Source organism: Macrobrachium nipponense, chromosome 19, assembly GCF_015104395.2.
Source record: "Macrobrachium nipponense isolate FS-2020 chromosome 19, ASM1510439v2, whole genome shotgun sequence".
NCBI lineage: Eukaryota > Metazoa > Arthropoda > Malacostraca > Decapoda > Palaemonidae > Macrobrachium > Macrobrachium nipponense.
In genome coordinates, this window is record NC_061088.1 from 27709573 (window position 1) to 27732627 (window position 23055).

At 38.5% G+C, this 23055-nt stretch overlaps 1 protein-coding gene across 1 annotated transcript in view; it reads right to left on the reverse strand.

Annotated features, from left to right (window-relative positions):
• Positions 1–23055, reverse strand: part of LOC135215411 (titin-like) — a 499003-nt gene that overhangs the window by 247315 nt on the left and 228633 nt on the right. The window contains 1 exon segment of the mRNA XM_064250021.1: positions 9148–9471. Within this exon segment, the coding sequence (XP_064106091.1) occupies positions 9148–9471 (324 nt within the window).

The following is a 23055-nucleotide window of genomic DNA, read 5'->3' on the forward strand; positions in this document are numbered from 1 at the left end:
GCCTTATTCACCATCATTAATGATATAAGATTACGTATATTTTTTTCTACAAAATCAACTTTCTAAATCCACCCACGCACTTCAACAAAACACTTAACAGACAGGTACGACTCCCTTAAAAATAAAAAAATAAAACTACGAAATTCTCCCAAAAGAAAACATCTACATATTCATGTTTAAAAAGGCAGGGCATAATTAGATGTGACATCTCGCTCTCGAGTCAACTTTTTCTACCCAAACTCGGCCCTTAGTCACAAAAAATATATAAAAAATATGAAACCTTAGAAAACAGGAAAAAAACAATCGGCTATTGTAACACTAAAAGTAAAAAAAATATTCAGAACTGTAACAAAAAAGTGGAATGAAAACACAATAATAATGAATAATGTAACTGTATAGGACAAACGAAACCATAGGTCCATTGCAATAACAACGTTACACACATACACACTCAAACACACACATATATTATATATATATATATATATATATATATATATATATATATATATATATATATATATATATATATATATATATATATATATGTGTGACCTGAGAAAATCTAGAGGTGGGAACAATGCTAATATACATATACATATACATACACACACACACACATATATATATATATATTTTATATATATATATATATATATATATAATATATATATATATATATATATCTACATATATATGAAACACTGTAAACTAAAAAGGAGGGACCGAAACAAAACTTGATATAAAAAAATCTACCCGTTTAAGAAAGGTCTGGAACATCTTTAAAAAATACAAAATATGCCGGTATAACTGTAAAAAAATAACCAAGCACGACCCACTCAACGCTAGGTTTTTATATAGCGCCAAGCACTATCACAAGTACACAAACATGCAAGGATTGCATCATACAACAAATGCCACACTTACCAAGCACGGCTTTCGAGCATGAAGGATATATATTTAATTTTTTCAACTGCTAAAGTTTATCTTAAGTGTCAATGACACTGTAATTTGCAGAGCTGGAGGCGTTGTCCTACTTTTTTTTTATCATGAGTTGAAAAACTCTTATGAAGACAATTTTGAGACAGATCGTTTGGGGTGTATCTGGGAGACATACTTTATGAATTCTTGTTTCAATATCCACGAAAATTACTTTATAATCTTTAAAGTATCTATCTCAACTGACATAACAAAAAATGCCCTTCATATCTGCATGTTTTTTAAAATTATCCGTAACTAAGTACCCAGTGTACCCAAGTCTGCATCACTGATAATGAAACAAAAATATGTATGCCAATTAAGCCGTGCAGCCATAACTTACAAAAGGGGCTATTTGATTAGCCTGAGGATAACGTTCCATCATACACGAAGGTGCCTTTAGGGACCTCCCTCAGGCTAAACCCCAGAGAAAGTGCCACCTGGATTCTATCAAAGGATACACTTTGGAGAAACACAATCATATGGCTCCATGGTCATGTCATTGATTTCTCATGTGAGTGTCTATAACGAGCTCCGATTTGAAAAAGTCTGCGTAGAGCTAATACGCTATTCTTTGTTATCAGAAAAACTAGGAAAACTTCAAGTACTAAAGGGAATTTTAAAAACAGGATAATTTAACACACCAAACCAATGCATTGGAACGCACATCCAATGATATACAGATAGAGTGATAAAAATAAAGAAAGATACGAAATCCAGTAAATTAAACATCAAACATAATAGCGATGATAAATTCCTTCAAAAGCTAAACATTTTCTCCCGAATTGAATAAAAAAAATCTGCTTTGGGTTCGTTCCGTCGCGGATGAAAAAACACTCGAACACACAATAAACAAAAACGAGATATTAAAACAACTACTGAAAAATCTTAGAAGGTTTCGAGTACCAAAGGACCGTTCATAAGCGATGGCCATTTTCACTTTATCTACGATTGTATCAAATGCCCTAGCCAACATCCAAGAATTCCAACAATGCCCTTTTTAGAGGGCGTGGGGGCGGTTTGGGGCTGGGGATGGGAAATAGGGAGTGAGGGGTGGGGGAATTCTTGGAACAACTATCCCAGATGTTCATATCTAATGAATTTTGAGTGATTCAACTTCCTTATACTCACAAGTATTTTCAGAAGCCAGGGTATACCTCATTCAACAAGCTACACGTCTGCCTGAATATAAATATTGTAAAATATCTTTTAGTACTCAGCAATTCTTGTATGAATTCCAAGATTTCTTCCGTCAAAAAATAGGTAGAAAGTCAGAATAGAATATAGGATTTATGCCAAAAGCCACGCGCTGGGACCTATGAGGTCATTCAGCGCTGAAATGGAAATTGACAGTAAAAAGTTACAAAGGTGTAACAGGAGGAAAGCCTCGCAGCTGCACTATGAATTAATTGTTCGAAGAGGGTGGAAAATAATAAGGAAGAAAGAGAATATGAAAGATTTATAGTAAGAGGAATAAGAGGAGTTGCAGTTAGGGCCAGAAAGAACGCTGCAAAGCACCTTAAACAATGCCTACAGTGCACCACATGGTATCTCACTCAGCGTACTTATGGTCTTCCTAGCCCTAGAGAATATTTGTATAAGTTTTGCTAAATTTACCTCAGTAAATTAGGAAATATTTTATTGCATGACAAATCCACTACTCATGCTTAACCCTTCCGAGCATCTGCCAGAATTCACAAAGGGGCTTAATAAAAGTACGAACTACGAAGCTTATACAGGAATGGAATATAGAATTTAAGCCAAAGGCAAAGTGCACGAAGTATATGTAGAAAAATTAATTTTGTTGTACAGAAAAATATACCTTCCCCTGCTTTGATATAATGTGCCCTCTCTCTCTCTCTCTCTCTCTCTCTCTCTCTCTCTCTCTCTCTCTCTCTATCGGGCACTATTGTGAATAAGCATACCTAATCCACTTTCACATTGCAGATTTCACAAACTTTTAGCGCAACTGCAATCGAGCTCCGACTTATCCCCTAGTTCTTTCCATCTTTTTCCTCTTCTTTCCCTGGTCCCCTTCCTCTGGCAAAGCTAAAACAACATATCAGTCGACGACCGCAGGTTAAAAATCTCGATAAAACCCTATATTAGTGGGTGACAACCCCAGCAGCAGGCGACCCCGCCATCTCATTCGGCGATGTCGTAACGATTCCGCGATGTTTGTCGGGTGGAATCGTAAAAGCCCCTCGGTAAACATTGCGCAAGACCGACATGTTATCACGACCCATTTAGTACCGCACCACGCCCCTCTCTACAATTCGTGCCAAGTAAGACCTTCGGTCGTGTTTTTTTTTTTCTTAGTTAATTGAGATTTAAATTAACAAAGCAGATAAACGGATTGATTATACGCCTCGCAACATCCGCTTTACATTCGAGTCAATTATCTGGGAGAAAGCTTTCCTCCAGAAATGACTTGATTAGTGGCTGCGTGTCCAAAAAGATTAAAAACGACGCGATAAAACTGGACTCCTGACCAGTATTTACATAAATATTTTGAGGCCATGTACTGGTCAAACTGATGTTTTTTAACCTGACCATAATACTTCTCGATAATGTGCATTGCATTCTTGACACCTAACAGTGAATAGAACCACACGCAAACAATTTATAAATACACAATCATACTGGCTACAGAAAATGTTGAGTAGTTTTGCACTTTCATCAAAGACAATCTAGTTTGTCAGTAGAATTATCATTTGTGTGAACTGCCATCAAAATATTCTATCATGAAAAGTCTTTCGATGAAGACTTCCCCATTAATTTAAACAGGCATCTTATGTTAAATGACAAAAACCTAAATACGCCTGTAAACATTCTCCACCATTTCGTTGGTCGATGTTTGTCAACGTGTTCTTTCCACAGATGCGTTGTTCTTTCAGTGAAATCTCAAGAGAAAACAGAATGCCCAAAAGAACATAACTCATGTCAACCCGCGAGGGTCCTCGGCAATCAGCGAATAATAAAAACGTGAAAATGCCAAGCGTCAGAGGATTGGCTTCGATAGGCCTAGACCAACAATAGACCATAGAGCACACCCCTCCTCCCCGAAGTGTCGCCCTACCTACCACCCCCTACTCCTTAAGATGCTCTCAAGGTGGTCGTAAGAGTGACATAAGAGGCCATTCTCGCTCCGTCCTCAGTGGACCTCCATTTCAACAATGATACCCCTGAAATGAAGCTGGTTTGGAATGCAGACTGGACGAGATATAACAAAGCTGGATAAGAGTTAACGCCAGTTATTGTCATTGTTTTGTGAATAACCTGGTCTTGTGCCAGCAAAGATTCTTGCTCTTACGAACTTTTCGTAAATATATGTAAGTTATTTCAGAAAAAATCCATTTGTTTTGTCATGTAGCCGTATGGTGCAAACAATGCAAGCGAATCAAAACTTGAACAGTGAGTCTGATTTAATTATGTCGACGTTTCGAGTTTCTAATTCAGAAGTCATTTTGTCCTTCAGATTATCCTCCCTGACAATTTAACCTTGATACAACGTTTACCTGAGTGCAATTTTATGGGGAATAACAAACAAGTAGATATGCAATATTGAAGACCTAATCTTAACCATATTCTTGTGGGATTTTAAAAGTATTATGCCTTTCTTCTGCACCCTATAAATAAATAAATTAATAAAAAATAAATAAATATATAAATAAATAAATTGGTTAACGTAAGCTACCGTTATCATGACCTTCTGGCTCAGAAGTTGCATACCTGAATAATTATATCACTTCAGACTAAAAACACAATCCACCGGACGAAACCTTGCTGAACAAATTCAGTGGAAAAAATAAACCGTAACAGAGAAATCACAGACTATTTTCTAAACTGAGAACAGGACGGGAAACCCACCCTCATCCTTGACAGCGTGGCCCAAGAATGACGGAAAAAGGAAATCCAAAAGTGTTAATAGGTTTGTTCCACTCGACCACGGGTGTCGTGACTCGAAAATGGGGTCAAAACAAGGACACCACGTATTTAATTAACCGGATCAGTAAAGCTGTATTAATCTCAGTGACTTACGAGTGATGTCTTAAACTTCTCCCTTTGTTTCTTCTTGACTGTTCTCACCTCTAATCCTGACCTAAGTAAGACCGCTGTGTAGTCCGCCAAGTACGCCAAAATTACTTTGCCATCAAAATAAGACTACTTGGGAGCCACAAGACCTTGTTCTATGCCCTTTACGCAGACTTATGTCTCTACATAAAGGAAATATAACAAGAATTTTTGAACTGTGTGAGATACATTCGTAGCACATTTTAGTCGCTCCTGTAAGAGCATCAATTTTCCAAAATTACCGGTGGGTTGTAAAACAAAACACAAGCCCAAGTAAGTGGGGTGATCGTGTTTGTGCGTATCTAGCATTTCTCCTGCCCTAGGGCTATGTGTCTGTGCGTAGGTGTGTATTGGGCATATTTTCTCCCCTGGGGCTAAAATAACCTTCGTGAATCAGACTCGGCTCGAGTTACCATCGGACACAGTATCGCACCGCTGCCTCTGCAGCACGATCCGATGATCACAAACAGCCAGCAATTCGGGGCAATATGAACGAATTTCTTTTACAATATTTGGCACATAAGGTAGACCCACGATCCACAAAGGCTAAGAAATGTAAATGAGGATCAATGGAAATTAGGTTTATAATGTTGCCAAAAATCAAGTCTTTCCACCAACATCCCTTCACAAACAGCCAACAATTAGAAGCATGAAGGAAAAATTTCGTCTACAGTATTTGCAACCTGAGGTAGACCAACGCTTCACAAAAGGTTAAGTAATTTAAATGAGGATCACTGCCAATTAACGAGCAGTTATGTATAAAGCTGCCAAAAAGTAGGTCTCTCCACCAATATCCCATCACAAACAGCCACGATAGGGACGAATTTCTTTTACAGCACTTGTAACTTGAGGTAGACCCATGGTTCACAAAAGGTTAATTCATTCAAATGAAGAACAATGCACAATAACAAGAAGTTATGTATAAAGTTGGCAAAAGTTAAACCTTTCCACCAAAATCTTACCACAAACAACCGGCAATTCCACTCAACAGAAGAATTTCTTGCATAATTACCAATTCAAATTGATAGAATTGTCACAAAATTAAAATGGGATGAATACTTATGTCAAAAATAACAAGCAACTAAGTAGAAAGTTGCGTATTTATCAAAGCACAAGCTAAATATCAATGATTAATTTAAATGATGAAAAGTCCACATTTCGGTATGACACAAAAATCAGAGATTTTGTTAAATGAATAAAAAGATGTGTGCATGTTATTTATAATGCCCAATCAAGTAACAAAACTATAAATAAACCCAAGAGAACTAAATCTAGACATCCCTTCGGATGATTGCCCAGACAGACAACTAAAACTTTTGGGAGAATTAAAAGAAAAAAAAATCTGTAAAACGAACACTTCAGCCTACCACACAAACAAAAAGGCCTGTGTTTACTTCAAGCTGAGGCCTAGTGGTAACGCCAGAACATAGCTGGCACAAAGATATTGTAACTATCAACGAATTTCTATTTCTGTGGCAACGACTCGTTTGCACATGCGCATACATGTAAGCAGTGGTGTGAATTTTGCCTATAAACATTTTCGTTAGCACATATGTACAAATCAACTTTTCATGATTAACCATTGTTCGCTCTTTAGAAATATTTGGAATAGGACGAAGATTTTAGACTAGGCGGCTTTTTCGTTTTAGTATACTTTTTCTCTTGGCGAACACAAACTTCTGCATTATGTGCATGAAAGAGAGAGGGTAAAGTATGCATCAATATAAACTTTTGTGTATATAAAACAATAACGTAGTTCAAAAAGCTCGTTCACGTGTGTCTGTGCTTGCGCCTGCGTGCATGTGCAAGCACTCGTGACCGTATTTTCCCACTGAACAATTTGCTAAACTTCTCTTGTGTGACTACTATATTTTCCGATCTTCTTCCCTTCAAGATATAATTCAACTTGATTTCTAAACAGATCCAAAACTTTCGGGGAAGAAAATAAATGTCCGGAGAGCAAGCGAAAGATTATGCTAATTCTTCAAAGACGTAGAGGGGGATGAAAGTGATGATTCAAGGCAAGAAAAAACAAAACAAGCAAGAGTAAATATCATGAAATCCATTTTCAATTATCTAAATTTCAATGCAAGACAAATATATAAAATCTCAAATTTCTTCAACTCCTACCAAATAACTTCAGAGAAAAAATGACATTTTCTTAAGAACGAACCGCATGTCAAGATCTGAAGAGGGGAAAAAAAAGAGCTTAGAAAACACAATTTTTCGGATAATACCCTCGAACGGGTAAAATTCATCATCCTAAATAATAGAAAAGATTTCAACAATATAAGATCCACACATTCTTTAGAGTTCGTTTAATCCTCCCCAGCCAGCTTACAGGAATTCAAATAAACAATTGTTTCGTGGAATATTTAACACATTTATGAGGGACGGGGAGTTCAAACAGCTCAAAAAAATTAAATAATTTAGGTTCCACAAAATCAGTCCTGAAGTCATAATAATTCACTCCAGGTGACGCTTATTTAGGGCTGAGCCTTCAAGAATGGTTATTCTGAAGATTCTTGGCAAATAAAAGATAAAAGAGTTAAAGGACATAATCCTTAAAGAAAATTTATACAAAGGCATGATGGCCAAAATACATGAAAATAAACGGTTTCAGATTAAGTAAAAATATGACAAAGGAAAAAACCTAAAACATACCCAAAATACGAGTTAAATCATTCGTGATTACGTACGCAAATTATAAAAAATACAAAACGCATTTTTAAGCTACGTTTGGTGTCACTGGAAAGTACATTAATATAAACTGAATGTTAAGAAAGCATACGATCTTCAGGGGTAACTAAATGGAAGCAAGGATAGTCGTAAGTCTTAAACCACGAAAATATTAATAAAACCAAGAGATGTCCATCTCTCCGTAAAATTTAATGAGGCAATTAATACTCGAATTTGCTTGATCAAAAGGACAGAGTAAATGTGTTAAATGTGTACAAAAAAATGGGAAGAAGGGTGCAACATAACTTGAAGACTTCATAGAAATGCACATAATTTTCTCCACCAAACAGTCGCCAGTGGAGCCCACAAAACACTGCCAAGAATCTATGAACGAGGCCTAAAGGTTAAGACAAACACCGAAGGAGAAAGGACATGTCAGACATTTGATACGAATGATGAAAACACAAAGTAATAAGGAATGGGATGTAGTACATAAAAGAAAATATCGCCATGAAAGTGTATGAAGAAAACGAGATAAATATTACTATTAGTTATATGGAAGGAGGCTGGATCTAACAGACAATAGCGAACAGGAGGTAAGTAATATAGCAATAAACAAAATAAATTTACAAAGTACTTACAAAAAAAGTCTTGACGAGCCAAAAAAATTAAATAATATAGCAATAAATACAATAAATTTACAAGGGACTTGCAAAAAAAGTCTTGACGAGCCAATAAAATAAAATAATATAGCAATAAATAATAAATTTACAAGAGACTTACAAAAAAGTCTTGACGAGCCAATAAAATAAAATAATATAGCAATAAATACAATAAATTTACAATGGACTTACAAAACAAATATCTTGACGAGCCCCAAAAAAAATTAAACAGAAAACGAGCTGAAAATAACGGGATGAAGATAAAAGAAAGGACAGCTGACAAAAATTACAGGAATGAGAGGGATTAAGAAGCACTCAAGTTCTCGTATTTTGTACTGATGAACAAAAGGAAAGCTGTCAAGTTATGTTAAGGGGTGGTGAGGTAACCTGGAGGGAATGCCAAAAGAGAGCGAGAGCCAGTCCACATGAATGTCATATTTTCTAACATGATTCAACGAACACCACTTCCCATATGACAAATGCCAGAAAATTTGATGAAATGAGCAAGCTGGAATAAGTCATCCATGAAGAGGTTTTCTTTTGATGTTCAGGAATACTTCTCGACAGCTACCGGCACTAAATATGGCCAGATGACTTTCACAGGTTAGAGCCCCGGGGGGTGGGGGCAGGTGAAAGGTGATGGAGAGAGAACGGACTGGTAGCCCCGCAGGTGTTAGTTAATTAGCAGGTGTAACTCAGCATGTTAGTGGCCTAGCTTCTGAAGGAGGTGAACAGATGTGTGATGGGGAAATACCTGAAGGAGGGCGATGACAATCCGGGTATTGCCCGACTGGACGGCGATGGTGCTGATGGTGGTCGTCGGGGCAGAAGAGGTCAGAGAGGTCCTGCTCGTGCCGGACGTCCGTGACATGCCCGACGCCGAGGTGGTGCGTCCGACGACGCCGCCCTCGCTGTCAGACATTCCGGGCGGCGTGGGCGATGTGGCTGACCCACCTCCTCCTCCTCCTCCCGTGTCAGACATGGTGTCGTCTATGGACTGCTGCTGAAGCTGATCTTGCAGAAGTGTCGGTTCGATTTGAGTGGTTTCGTCAACACCTCCAGATGCTCGCCTCCATGGCTGTTAATACGTAGCACACTTTCTCTTTGGATTGCCTTCGAAATTAATTCTCTTTCTTTTTTTTTAATTCATATGCATAAAGCCACAGGTGCACATGGGGCTGACCCTCACTTGTAAATGGAAAATTATGCCTTCCTGTTTAATTTCTCTCTCTCCCTTATCCCTTATTCCTGATCTTTTGTCTTTCGTTCTCTCTCTCTCTCTCTCTCTCTATTTTTCTCTTTCTACCTCTCTCCCTCTCTCCTTTCTTCACGGCTCCTGTCTCACCACTAAATATACCCCAGGGCCGACGGGAGTAAGGTGCCCCTTAGCATGAGCGGGCTAAAGCCGTGCCACCGGCCAACTCTCCGCCAAGGGGCGGTGTCAATCTGACGACACTTCCCAGATATAGCTCTCACTCTCTCTCTCTCTCTCTCTCTCTCTCTCTCTCTCTCTCTCTTTCACTCACAAACAAACTCTCACAGCCCGCCCACTCAGTCACACTCTACCACCACCACCACCAACTACACCGCCTCCTGCCGCTAAAACTACAAATCCTCTTCCGATGCAACCCACTTCTCTCGAAATAAGTCTGCAGGGTAATTCGTGGTCCAGGAATATAAATATGGCACTTGTAATCACGTGACTAGCATTCGAAAATTATAATAAAAGTATATTGTCGTCTCGTTAAGTACAACAACCGCACTTCAGAGTGTGGGGAAAAAAGAAATAATGTATAATCCTTTTCTCGGGATCCTGTAAGGACGTCGCTAGCGGGCGTCCCGCAAGGCGGCACAGTAAAGGAGCGGGGTAGGACGGGAACGGAGAACTGTACCCGTCCTCACCTGCCGGCGGGAGGTCGCCAACTGAGGGAGAGAACTTAGGAGAACTAACACCGAGGCAGGCAGCAAGTTCCTGAGAGGCTGCAGCGGCATAGGAGAAGGTGCCCCAGAGTCGAGTTTCTCTCTCTCTCTCTCTCTCTCTCTCTCTCTCTCTCTCTCTCTCACAGCATGTTAATGCTGTGGGTTAGTGAATGTATGTGTATGCGTTTGTGTTTCCATTAAGTCATATACTGCAATCTGCGTCATAAGTAAGGATCTGGCACTTGGCAGATAGAACAAACTTGTCTAAGAGGTGTCTATAACGAACGAGACTGGTGGAATTCCCAGCGGTAGGAGACTATACCCGAAAACGTTGAGAATTGGCCAAGAGAAGACCGCGTGAAATAGGGGAACCCACGTGTGGGCAAGAATATGATTCGGAACTCACTAAGTAACCACAAGGGACCTTTCTTTTATGAATAAAATCAATCTTTTCCGCTTCGATTTGGCATACTTGTTTACCAAAACACCACGATCTGATATACTGAATCGTATGCAACACAGTGACAACGCAAGTATCTTCGTTCGAGACAACAGCAAACGAAAAATGAAGACGAGGAGATATTCCCTCGCTGGCACCTCGCTTCGCATCCCGAGTGCCCGGAGCCATAGTCCACAAAAGTGACATTTGGCGTGATTCGCAAGCCCCGACAGCATCCACTGCATATCGGCCGCGATCTTTCCGCCATCCCCCGCGGGAAGCATCTCGAAGAGAAGCCCTCGGAGGTCGCTTATTGAAAGGAATCCCTCCGGAGGCTACATCCTGCCTTAAAAGGTCAAGGGGAGATGTTTAACTCTTGACCTGACGTACAAAGCCCCGGGAGAAAGTACAAAAGTGAAAGGAGGGCGCTAAAACTGCCACCTTGCAACTACCTGGATCACCTGTGCATGATGCTATGCTCATCTCGAGGCTTCACATGCTCAGTTGTTCTTAAATTGATCGATTAAGGTAACTGGCGTCAAAACACCAATGGTCACTGACGCCCACCTGGCCTAAGGTTATGAAACCTTAAAATTGCTCAAGTGGAAGAATTGAACTTAATGTTGCCAATAAAGGGAAATGTTTAAAACGAAAAATAAAATGCCAACGAGATAAATAAGTAAGTTGCCGTCAGCATTAAGGAGAGAGGTTTAAACAACTAAATTATCTTCGCATTCAAGAACGTCTCCAAACCAAATTATTTCCCTGTACTCTCCAAGAGACATCAATCAATATTTAAAAAACTAGCAAGGGATCATACACGTGTACTTACGTACTTGGAGATATACACACCAATACATAAAAAAAAATCTATATTACGAGAGGTATGGTTTGTCATGATTAAGCAATAACTTGATAAATGAAACCATCAATGAAACATCTGTTCAAAAGGAAAAAAAGAATAAACGAAAAAAAATTGCCACAAATACCTAAGCATACTTGGGTCTCCGACATTTTGCAAGTATTCAAGCGATCCCTAAACATTAATTGACATTCAATCCCGCTATCGATAAATCAAATCAGACGTCAAGCTGCCGTTCCTTTGGTCTCCCTGTCCTTCTTGATCACAAAAACAGGAATGCACGTCTTTGACCGACAGACCCTCTACTTCATTTGTTAATATATGTATGAGATGGACTTGTGCATGTTCTATAGACAGGAATGTCGGTAAACCAGCATGCACTTACGTATAGGTAATAGGATATGTAGATGAGTAAAAGCGTCTCATCGAGTCAAGAAAAAGGGCCTGGGGCAAGCAACCTCACCCATGAGAGACTGCTGAGAAACCAGAAGGTTTCTTGGAAAATAATTGCTCTAATAGCCCCTTGCCATTCTCCCCCTTGGCTGCAAACCACCACAGTCGGCTAATTACTATATAGGAATCAATCACTTAATTCAACAAGGCACAGAGGATCGCTCGGCGAAACAGTTCTAAAACGTTATTCAAATATCACCGCAACCCCTTTTCTGCTGGGACTAATCTCTTGTCTTTTGATAGAGAGACATTGCTTATAGGCCCTGGACCATAGACACATACACATATACATACATACATACATACTACACACACACACACACACACACATATATATATATATATATATATATATATATATATATATGTATATATATATGATATATACATCTCTTCTCATGGTCAGGTCGACAACGTGACCTCGTCGTGATTAAGGTATCGCGGGTTCGTTTCCCGCCACCGGACATCATGTCTTCATATTTGTTGCACTTGGATCTTAAGGCTTTGTAGTGACAAGCGTATATGAAAAAGCGCGAAGAATTCGAGAAGTTAAGAGAGCATTGTGGCTATTACAATTACTGATGTATCTGGTAAAAATGACCAGTAGATTCTACATATATAATATATATACATTTGTATTTGAAAGTGTTATACACACATGAACAAGATTCGCAAAAGACGTCTTGCTGATATATAAATTTTGTAAATCATACATCTTAACACATACGGAAACTAGCGTGGCGCGAGTGCAACGGAGAACGCGGCTCAGCTTAATGGTCACTCGCAGCGGACAATTACCGACGCAAATAACGCAGAGTAAACGGTCCTTTAGCCACTGTTACGTGGTTTTCACGGTCAAACGGTCACCGGACAACGGCCATCTTCTCTTCCTGTTACCCCTCCCTAATCTCCAACTCCGGCCCCCACCCCCCCCCCCTCCCATCTATGGGTCGGCAACCCACTCCCGAGGTCAGTCCAGTCAGTCACTCCAAAGCTTCTATTTCCTCTGAATAATAATTAATAATAAATTAACTAATAATAATAATAATCTCTGGGCTTATAGAATAAGCGGTAGCACGTACGGCTCACAACCGAACAGACCAAAGTTCGATCCCCGAACCGAAGGAGGAGAAGGATGGTATTGGTGTTTCCTTATAATCCATTATGCCTCTGTTTACCCATGCAGTGAATTACGTACCTGGTTGTTAGTCGACAGCTGCCGGTTGAAACTGGGATGAGAGAGAGAGAGAGAGAGAGAGAGAGAGAGAGAGAGAGAGAGAGAGAGAGAGTGGAGTCGCGTGGTCAATACTAAGCAAAATATATAACGTCGTATTATACTTGATAACTTCAAATGGGACAACTTCAATGGGGTAACCTCATTTCATCTGGCTTAGGCCATTTGTAAGATATTCTAAAGATGCTTTCTTATGGGTTCCACCCCTACCCAAAGCCCCTTCCCCTCACGGAGCCACCCAAAGGCCCCCCATAGCTGCGAATAACTCCCAATCCATTTCACTGCCATGGTGGCCCCCCCCCCCCCCCAACCCCCCCCCCCCCCCCAAACCTAAAACACACACACCCACCCCTATCCCAAACAAGCATTAGATATGGTCACTCCCCCATAGTTACGCTAATTTACAGCTCATTCATTGTTACGCTAGACTTTCATTGCTGTTATTTACGGCATCTGGCCCACAATGAAAGACAAATAAATGTTCGAATTTAAGGTTTCTCATTATGTCCTACATTCCCTTTATCCTTCCATTTCCCCAATAGTTTTCCCTTTTGCAATGGCAAAATTCTAAACTCATTTGCGCATTTTATTCTATGGACACGCACTGACTGACTTAACTTCCGATAAAAATTTAAACAATTTTTACAGCAAATCTGATGGACAATTTTATTATTATTATTATAAGAGTTGAAGTAACCAACGATGTCTCATTTTTCGACCGTTCAAGAGTGTTATCAATGCTATCAAAATTAATTACAATGAGCACTATTGTATCATTTTCATTATACAGTAAATAAGCAAGAGCCTTATAGTATCATCCTACTATATAACATGCCATGTGTTTCTACATATTTTTCCTCTGTGCAACAACAATAGTCTACGGATAATAAACTTCACGTTTAAACTTGTCAGTGTCCAATTCAAGTACAGTCACTCATATAAGTTCATGGATGTTCGGGTATATAAGAGAGATTTCCATTTCACCCCTTTCTGGATGACAGGTGTCTGGGTGTGCGAAACTGGCCGAATGTTCAGCAACCTAACTCTGCTGTAGGAAGTTTCAGTGTGTGCCCGACTTACGTCACTATACAGACCTGTTGTCCAGAAAGGGGTTGGATGGAATTCAGCTTTATGACCGGAGAAATCCAAGAATTTATATGAGGGACTATACCTTAGCCTCAGTTTCTTGGGGCATACGGTAAATTTCAAACTGCCTTTCTTGTTGACATGCCTGTGGCAATGTCCCCAGTGTATTCTTTGGCAGATGTGAACAGGCGGAGTGTGTTTTAGGGCTAAAACCCACCCATTTGGTTACTTCTGGCAGTGTGGGTGCAACATTTGATTAAAAGATGTGACGTAAATACCACTTAAAACCAATCATTAATTGTAAACACTGCATTGTGAATTTCTGCCTTCCAGTACGAAACAGCATAATATTAATTAACATTATAATTTCGTTTGAAAAAAAAGAACCCTACATTATTTCCTCTTTTTATTTAATTTCCATAATTGCTGCCGCGACTCACTCACGTCTGATAGGTCCGTGAATAACTACCGACTTCCCGCTGTAAACTACATACATAATCTCACAGACACGCACACGTACACATACACTAACATATACTATATATACACACACACATATATATTATATATGTGTGTGTGCGTGTGTGTGTCTGTATATAATATATATATATATATATATATATATATATATATAATATATATATATATATAACTCTTTCATAGCTAAAATGTCAGTCACTTATATCTAGAAGGATCTATTTTTTGTGCTGGTACTGAAGCTCAATAATGCAATTCATGAAATAACACTTTCCCTGAGTGTAAAGGTCACATCTAATACGTAACACAAGCAATCTGTCAGTTTGTGTGTCAAGGAAAACCCGGTTCTTGGATCCTTGTAATTGGCCCTTTGATTAGTTTAGGATTAACTATTAAAAGCCATTTAACTCTTTTCTTGGTTCCAGGAGTCTTAGTACATCTCACACAGATTTCTCTCGGCTGTTCTCCAAAAGAGATATTAATAAAATTGCTTACATCTTGATTTCATCTTTCAATTGTTACTTTCAGTTAAATCGCCAACTGGAAGTCAAACGTTATGGTCTCAATGTCAGTCATTGTACATTAATTTATACCAATATATTTATTAAGCTCCAATTCTCCATATATGTACACACATTCTAATGCCAATTTATATAGCAATACGACTAAGTCTTCAATTTTTCTATGTAAGGTTTCCTATACAATTCTCATTGAACTTTAACCACATTGCAGCAAAAGCCAATTAGAGCTTTAGAGAGTAATAATAATAATAATAATAATAATAATAATAATAATAATAATAATAATAATAATAATAATACTTTGGTACCACAAATGTTCAGTAACCAAATCCTCCAAAAAGAATCTGATAAATTTTGAATTTTCGTGAGATATAAATAATGATCTTTCTTTCTGTAGCGCAAAGGAAATAAAGAATCGCAAATATATAATAAGCATTACCCACTAACCTTTTTACCCGAGAGAGCATTCAATGAAGGCTCATCATTATCAAAGTCATATCTGAGAGTACTGTTCTGCCACATAATACGAGGTCCCTACGAACACCCAAATCAAGTTCCAAGTGCAACATGGCTGATGAAATTTTGAAACACATACCATTATGATTCTTGCAAAGGCAGATCATTCCGAAAATGTGTTCCCAAGTAGGATGTGGTCATTGGAAAGTCTACGGTCTTTCATGCCACGAATCTGTTCTGGCTAAATGATCACAAGACAGACAGACAGACAGAGAGAGAGAGAGAGAGAGAGAGAGAGAGAGAGAGAGAGAGAGATACGTTGATATGTGGTTATAAAAACTGGCGTCACACAGAGAGAGAGAGAGAGAGAGAGAGAGAGAGAGAGAGACACACACACACACAAGTGACAGAGAGAGAGAGAGAGACAGACAGACAGACAGACAGACAGACAGACACAGGTGACAGACAGAGAGAGAGACACACACAGGTGACAGAGAGAGAGAGAGAGATGGGCATACTGAAACAAAAACGGCAGACCATACGGCGGACGCCTTCTTTCCTGGACATCTAGACATTTAGTACCTTTGTACAAAATTTGACTAAGAAGTTCCGATACCAAGTCAATTCTAAGATTCTTGTAAGTAATAAATGAGTATGAAGTTTCTTCCGCGCATTCGAGTTTTATGTACAGCCGCTACAGCGTATAATCGAGACCACCGAAAATTTATCTGCCTTTCGGTATGATACTGTATGAGCCGCGGCCCGTGAAACTAACCACGGCCCGGAGGTGGCCTGTCCTATATCTTTGCCAGAAGCACGGTTATGACCAACTTTAACCTTAAATAAAAATAAAAACTGCTGAGTTTAGAAGGATGCAATTTGAAATGTTTGATGATTGGAGGGTGGGATGATCAGCATACCAATTTCGAGGTCCCCTAGCCTCAGTAGTTTTTAAGATCTGAGGGAGGACAGAAGAAGTGCGCACGGACAGACAAAGCTATCTCAATCATTTTCTTTTACAGAAAACTGAAAATAAGACAACACGGTAGGTGAACGCTGATAGTCGAACAGACAGACGATCTCCTTTCTTATACATCTCTGAATGACAGTCTGCCTCTGCAGCAAGTTGACCAAAATCCCTTCAACACTGTATAGGAGCTCAGTGTAAGCATAACCGGCACACTGATTAAAAAAGATGCAAAAATTATAGTAACCACAATCTAGCCGATTGAGGACCAGATTAATGATAATAATAATAAGCACATTTTAGAATATTAACAATTCTGTTAACTCCACATTCATATTTTACAGGTATTCATTATGTTGGAACGTCAAGCGAATTTTTTACAATTTGTCATAGTAATTTCATTGAAAAATGAATAATAAATAAACTCTTGGATGGATGGAAATCTCCTTAAAATGCACTGAAACGTAACTCGAAGTAAACCAAAAAGAACAGAATCAAAAGCACCATTTTGGTAGTTTAAGTCCTCCCAGAGTCGAATTTGTTTCTTCCCAATGTGTAGAAAAAAGTTAAGTATATCCCCTTTCCCTGCCAATTTTCTTTCCAAATCGATGAGGCATAATATTGTTTATCTACACTCTACAGGATCAATCCATCCACCACCCCAAACCTGTTATTACTACTCCCGAGGATCAATCCGTCCATTAAGGGTTAACCAGACCACTGAGCTCATCACAACGGGACCTACAACTTATTATGTAATCCGAACCACATTAATTCGAGAAATGAATTTCTAATCACAGAAATAAATTCCGCTGATTCCGCGTTGACAGAGCAGGGAAGCGAACTTGGACTACCAAATCGGTAGGCGAGCACGTAACCCACTCGTCCAACGAGGAACCCCGGTGCGTGGAGGGGGGTTGGTGGTTACTGCCACATAGGCAACGGTATAATAAAAGGAAATATGTTTCACTATCAGGGTCCCATTGTTCAGCCAATTTCAGAGCTATATCATTCAAACTATCGAACTTATTCAAAGTTACATAATGGTGAGTAAGAATGATATGAGCCAAACCTTAACCCGACACTGGATGTCGAACAATAAACTATATCAACAGTTATAAATATAATACTCTTAAGCCAAGGAAATTTATGACCTGAAGTTTCACTTAACCCTTTCCAATGATCTGTGCGTTGAATAAGGGCGTATTTTATACACTGCACGTTGGCGTACCCAGTAACAGGTTTGGGCGTCTTTAGCGTCTATGGGTGGAGTAAAGAACATAAATCAGGACAATACAGAGAGCGAGAGAGAAGTTCATTTGCCTATCAACGTGACGTCACAGCATTAAACGACAATGATGCAGGAGAGAGAGAGAGAGAGAGAGAGAGATGAGAGGAGACGACGACGAGATGCAGAGAGAGAGAGAGACCATTTGCTTATTCACCTGATGTCTAAACAACAAACGAATGCAGAAGAGAGACAATTAGATATACACATATACGTAAATACATACATGCATACAGACACACACCCTGAAAGAACGTATTCCACGTATATATGTACTTATACATTTCATCCACTTGAACGAACGTGAAAATACAGAAACCAGATATCGTTAAGCAGCAAAAAGACTTATACAGACAAATAGAAAGCTGGGCGGACGTGCATACAGAAAGCTGATATACAATAAATATTCGACGCCTACGACAGCTCATGATGCTCACCCAATCCATCGATCTGCACTCCCCCAAACCCTTCACACTCTCCACCTTGCGTGCAGTGTATGAGAAGAGAAAAATTGCGTGCAGACGGAATAGGTGGGCGGAGCGAGAGCGGGTCGGCGACCAGGAAAGGACCCTCATTCATCAATGTAATCTTAACCAGACCAAAAACTCTTGAAACCGAACACGCGATCTCTAAAGAGGCGTGATGCCCTGGACTTACTCTCCAATTAACTGAAATCATTATTATTATTATTTCACTAATAGGAAAAGTAGCTAGAGAGAAAAACGAGACTCGAGTTACTGCCACGTTCGTCGTTCGCCAGCTGAATCAAGGATGAAATTCCAATGCAAACATTTCCACACGCATCAGTTGCTTTACAAAACTCCAATGAGTCATTATTCTTCTACCAAACTCGTTACCTGCAAAGCCTCTCGATTTTTTGTTTGATTGTTAGTATGGTGTTTTCACGTTGCATGGAACCAGTGGTTATTCAACGACGGGACCAACAGCTTTACGTGACTTCCGAGCCACATCGAGAGCGAACTTCTATCACCAGATATACACATCTCTCTCTCCTCAATGGAATGCCCGAGAATCGAACTCGTGGCCACCGAGGTGGTACGCCAAAACTATACCGACCACGCCACTGAGGCGCTCAAAGCCTCTCGAGAAACGCATCTACAGCCTTATATATCAGCATTTTATTATTACTGTTTTGTTTAAACATACAAATGGGCTCGCCAACTTCCTTGGATAAGTCGGCGTAACTTCGAACATCGATGGATGGTCTCTTGTTTGTCGTTTTTTCATTTTCAACGGAGATCTTTCACATTCACAACTGATCCCTGATCCCCTTTATATGCCGAGATCAACCAGATTCGCTAAACAACATCACCAATATGCAATAAATGTTCCTCGCTGTCGAACTTCTCAGTTCCAGAGGACCTTTATTCCTCACACCGTTGGGACTGTGGAAAAGACTACTAGAGGATGTCGTGTGATTGGAATTTCAGAAGTTCAAGCGAAGGTGCAATGTATTACTACCTTAATACTATTCTCCTTGCATTTTAATGCATGTTTATCTATTTGATAATTTATTAATTTGTTTTTCTAATAAGTTGGATCACTTTTTTCTGTATTTCCCTTTATCTTCTCTTACTTCTTCCTGATGAACCCTATACTGTTTGGAAGCTTGAATTACAAGTCTATGGCCCCTGTGGGAGGGTTCCATGTGATCCATATGAATAGGGTTCATCTTCTGAATAATAATAATAATAATAATAATAATAATAATAATAATAATAATAATAATAATAATAATAATAACTAATAATAATAATAATAATAATCATAATAAATAATAATAATAAAAAATAAAAAAATAATAATAACAATAATAATAATAATAATAATAATAATAATAATAATAATAATAACTGTAGAGTGACTGATTCTGTCCTCGAAGACATTTTGCCTTTGAATGATTATTGACTCCTACATTCTTGCGATGGGTTTTAGATTACTGGTTTTTAAAATGAACATTAACAGTGTTAAAAAATAATTACCAATCACTTAGGAATAATTTTCACTTTATTAATTTGGTTGTTTGATTCTCATTAAATTACAGGGCAAAAATTACAGGTCACTTTCATTCACCTCCGCATGTATGTATGCAACTGTTCTACTTCCCTTTTACTAGTCTTCTCCTTTTTCTGTTTAATCTGTGTTGTATTCTTACGATTAATTTCAATGATAAGCTATCTAGAAAGCAAATCTGAATCTTGCATAACGTAACTAACTGAGCTGCACATAAATCTACGCAAAATCCATACACGAAACTTTATTTCATTTAGCAGCACATATTTATTCCAACTTTCAACGAAACAAAATAACTCTACGCAGAAAGAGGAAAATAGGCCCAGAGATGATAGAAGTGGAAAACAGCCAAGAATAAATAAATAAAGTTAAGTACTTGTTTAACACTCTACCCCAAGTAACGCAGGATTGCGTGAGAGAAAAACAACCACGCCATTGTCATCAGAATTACCCGAAATATTTCACCAGCTGCGGAATTGAAGCAATCACTGCATCCCCAATCAAACAGTACTATTGACGGACCCCGGCTAGTGGTCGTATATCACCTACTGTGAATGTTACCGGCAAGAGGAAATTAAATATAGAAATCGATTTCACATATAAAAGAACAAAAATTGAACTCGGTTTTACGTATAAATGAACAAAAATTGAACTCGGTTTTACGTATAAATGAACAAAAATTGAACTCGGTTTTACGTATAAATGAACAAAAATTGAACTCGGCTTTACATATAAACGAAAAAATTTAACTCGTTTTTACATATATACGAAAAAAATTTAACTCGGTTTTACATATAAATGAACAAACATTATAGCTAATAATAATAATAATAATAATAATAATAATAATAATAATAATAATAATAATAATAACAATAATAATAATAATTAAGCTGCTGATGATCAGCATCGCTGAATGGCAACAAAACTTTGGGGATGACGGAGTTTATAATGAAGTTTCCGTATACAGAAGAAAAAGAGAATGATAACCTTCACACAGAAGTAATTCGTATTTACGAAAACGAGCATTATGCAGAAAAGCTATCTGAGAATAATGACATGAAATAACGATCTTGCCTGTCAGGTAAAGGAAAAATCTGTTTCCCCAATCCCCTAATACTTTTGCCCAGTAATGCGTTATAATTGCTGACGTTGTGTTGTATGTCTCTTACGTTGATAAGTGCACCTGTCCCGTATGAAATGGAACTATTTAAGAAATTCTACAAATGCAGCGTACTTGTATCAATGACGGTTAAATGTGGGCTACACTGGAAACAGATGATCTATATTACAGAGAATATTTACCTACGGATACACTTTGCCTTGCATCCAATAGGATTAAAGGTGACTCTCTGAAAACGCCGTCATAGAATGGATTATACAGCGGTGGGGAAAGTTTTCAGTGCAAGGGCCCCATTCAAAAATTCAGCAAACTAATTATATTTGAAATAGACAAAAGGCTTTTAAAGTAAATATGCAATTGATTTTTCTTAAAGAACTGTAGAAGATTCACATGAAATGCATTTATGTGACATACAAAGTAACTCAGTTGCACAACAATTTTTATTAACTAGTATTTTAAAGTAGGAACTTCGCATAAAACACATTTGAAAGACAAAATAACCTTCGCTTTCAAATTTACTAACATTTGACGGGCCGTAGTTTGACCATCCTCCGGTTATATTTTAGTACATTTTCATGTCCACGATAGTGCGGCGAAATTGTCCCTCCTATAACTCCTGTACTATGTTATTCCGTTAATTTTCCCATTTCTAAAGGGAGAATTTGTGTATTACATTGGAGTTAAACACTCCCGTTGTCTATTCCCTTTTTTTAACTTTCATTCATACCTGGGCTAGATAAGGCCACTTGGACTGCAACACTGCAGTAACAATTTTATTTCTTTGAAGCCTCCACCCTTTAGCAGATGCGGATTACTTATAGTTTGTATGAGGCGTGCCTAACATACACACACACAATATATGTTAGTATATACCAGGCTAGCATCGACAGCTCTACCGCATTTTTAACGGAACAACTGCGAATGTAGTAGCTACTGAGCACCACTGGTAACGGTGTATAACCAGGTACACTTTACCCTTATTTTATAGGGGTAACGAAATGAAAAAATATATCATATATTTGAATTAATGTTTAACTAACATTTTCAATTTTAAACCATCGTTATGAAGCGTCCTGAGGAGAGACTGACAGGAATAACACACCCTATACATCCTACGGACGAATTTGAAGAACCAGCGGAGGACCCACCAGTCAGGTCAGGTGCTGAAGTGGAACCTAGTGAATTATGCCCAGTTGGATGCACAGGGAGCAACCACACTCAATATGGGAAACTGTACTAAATATGGAGACACCCTTTTAAATTATGTAAACAGGCCCAGACCCGGCTCCGACCGCAGTGACCACAAGATAATTAACAAAAGCCAGCCACACACTGAGCAGTGTTCCCTTATAAGGAAATCCATCATCTTGATTGAAACGGACTTGCAGCATGCATACTTGAATTAGTACACATATTACGCAACGCTCTGAATAAAACTTAAAATGTGAAAACAGAAAGAAAATAAAAAGAGGATGTACAACTACCACAGCGAACATTATTAAATACTGAAATTACTTCATAATATATGTAATAAATACAAATTGTTGAAGCAAATTTAAATGAGGGCATATACCTCCACCATCCTCAAACTCATATTACCAGATATTATCGACCAGAAACGTCCACGAAGCAGTCATAACCACCACTCAGACTTTCTCTGAAAAAGTCCCTATGAAATTTAGTTCCCAAATTCTGCGTCAATGGTGTGTAGTTTTTCGGGGAATCAACCCTTTAACAGGTGATCAATTCAACCACCAGTCGGTCCGCTCTCCTCAAATAATGCCAATACTGTCCCTACCAAA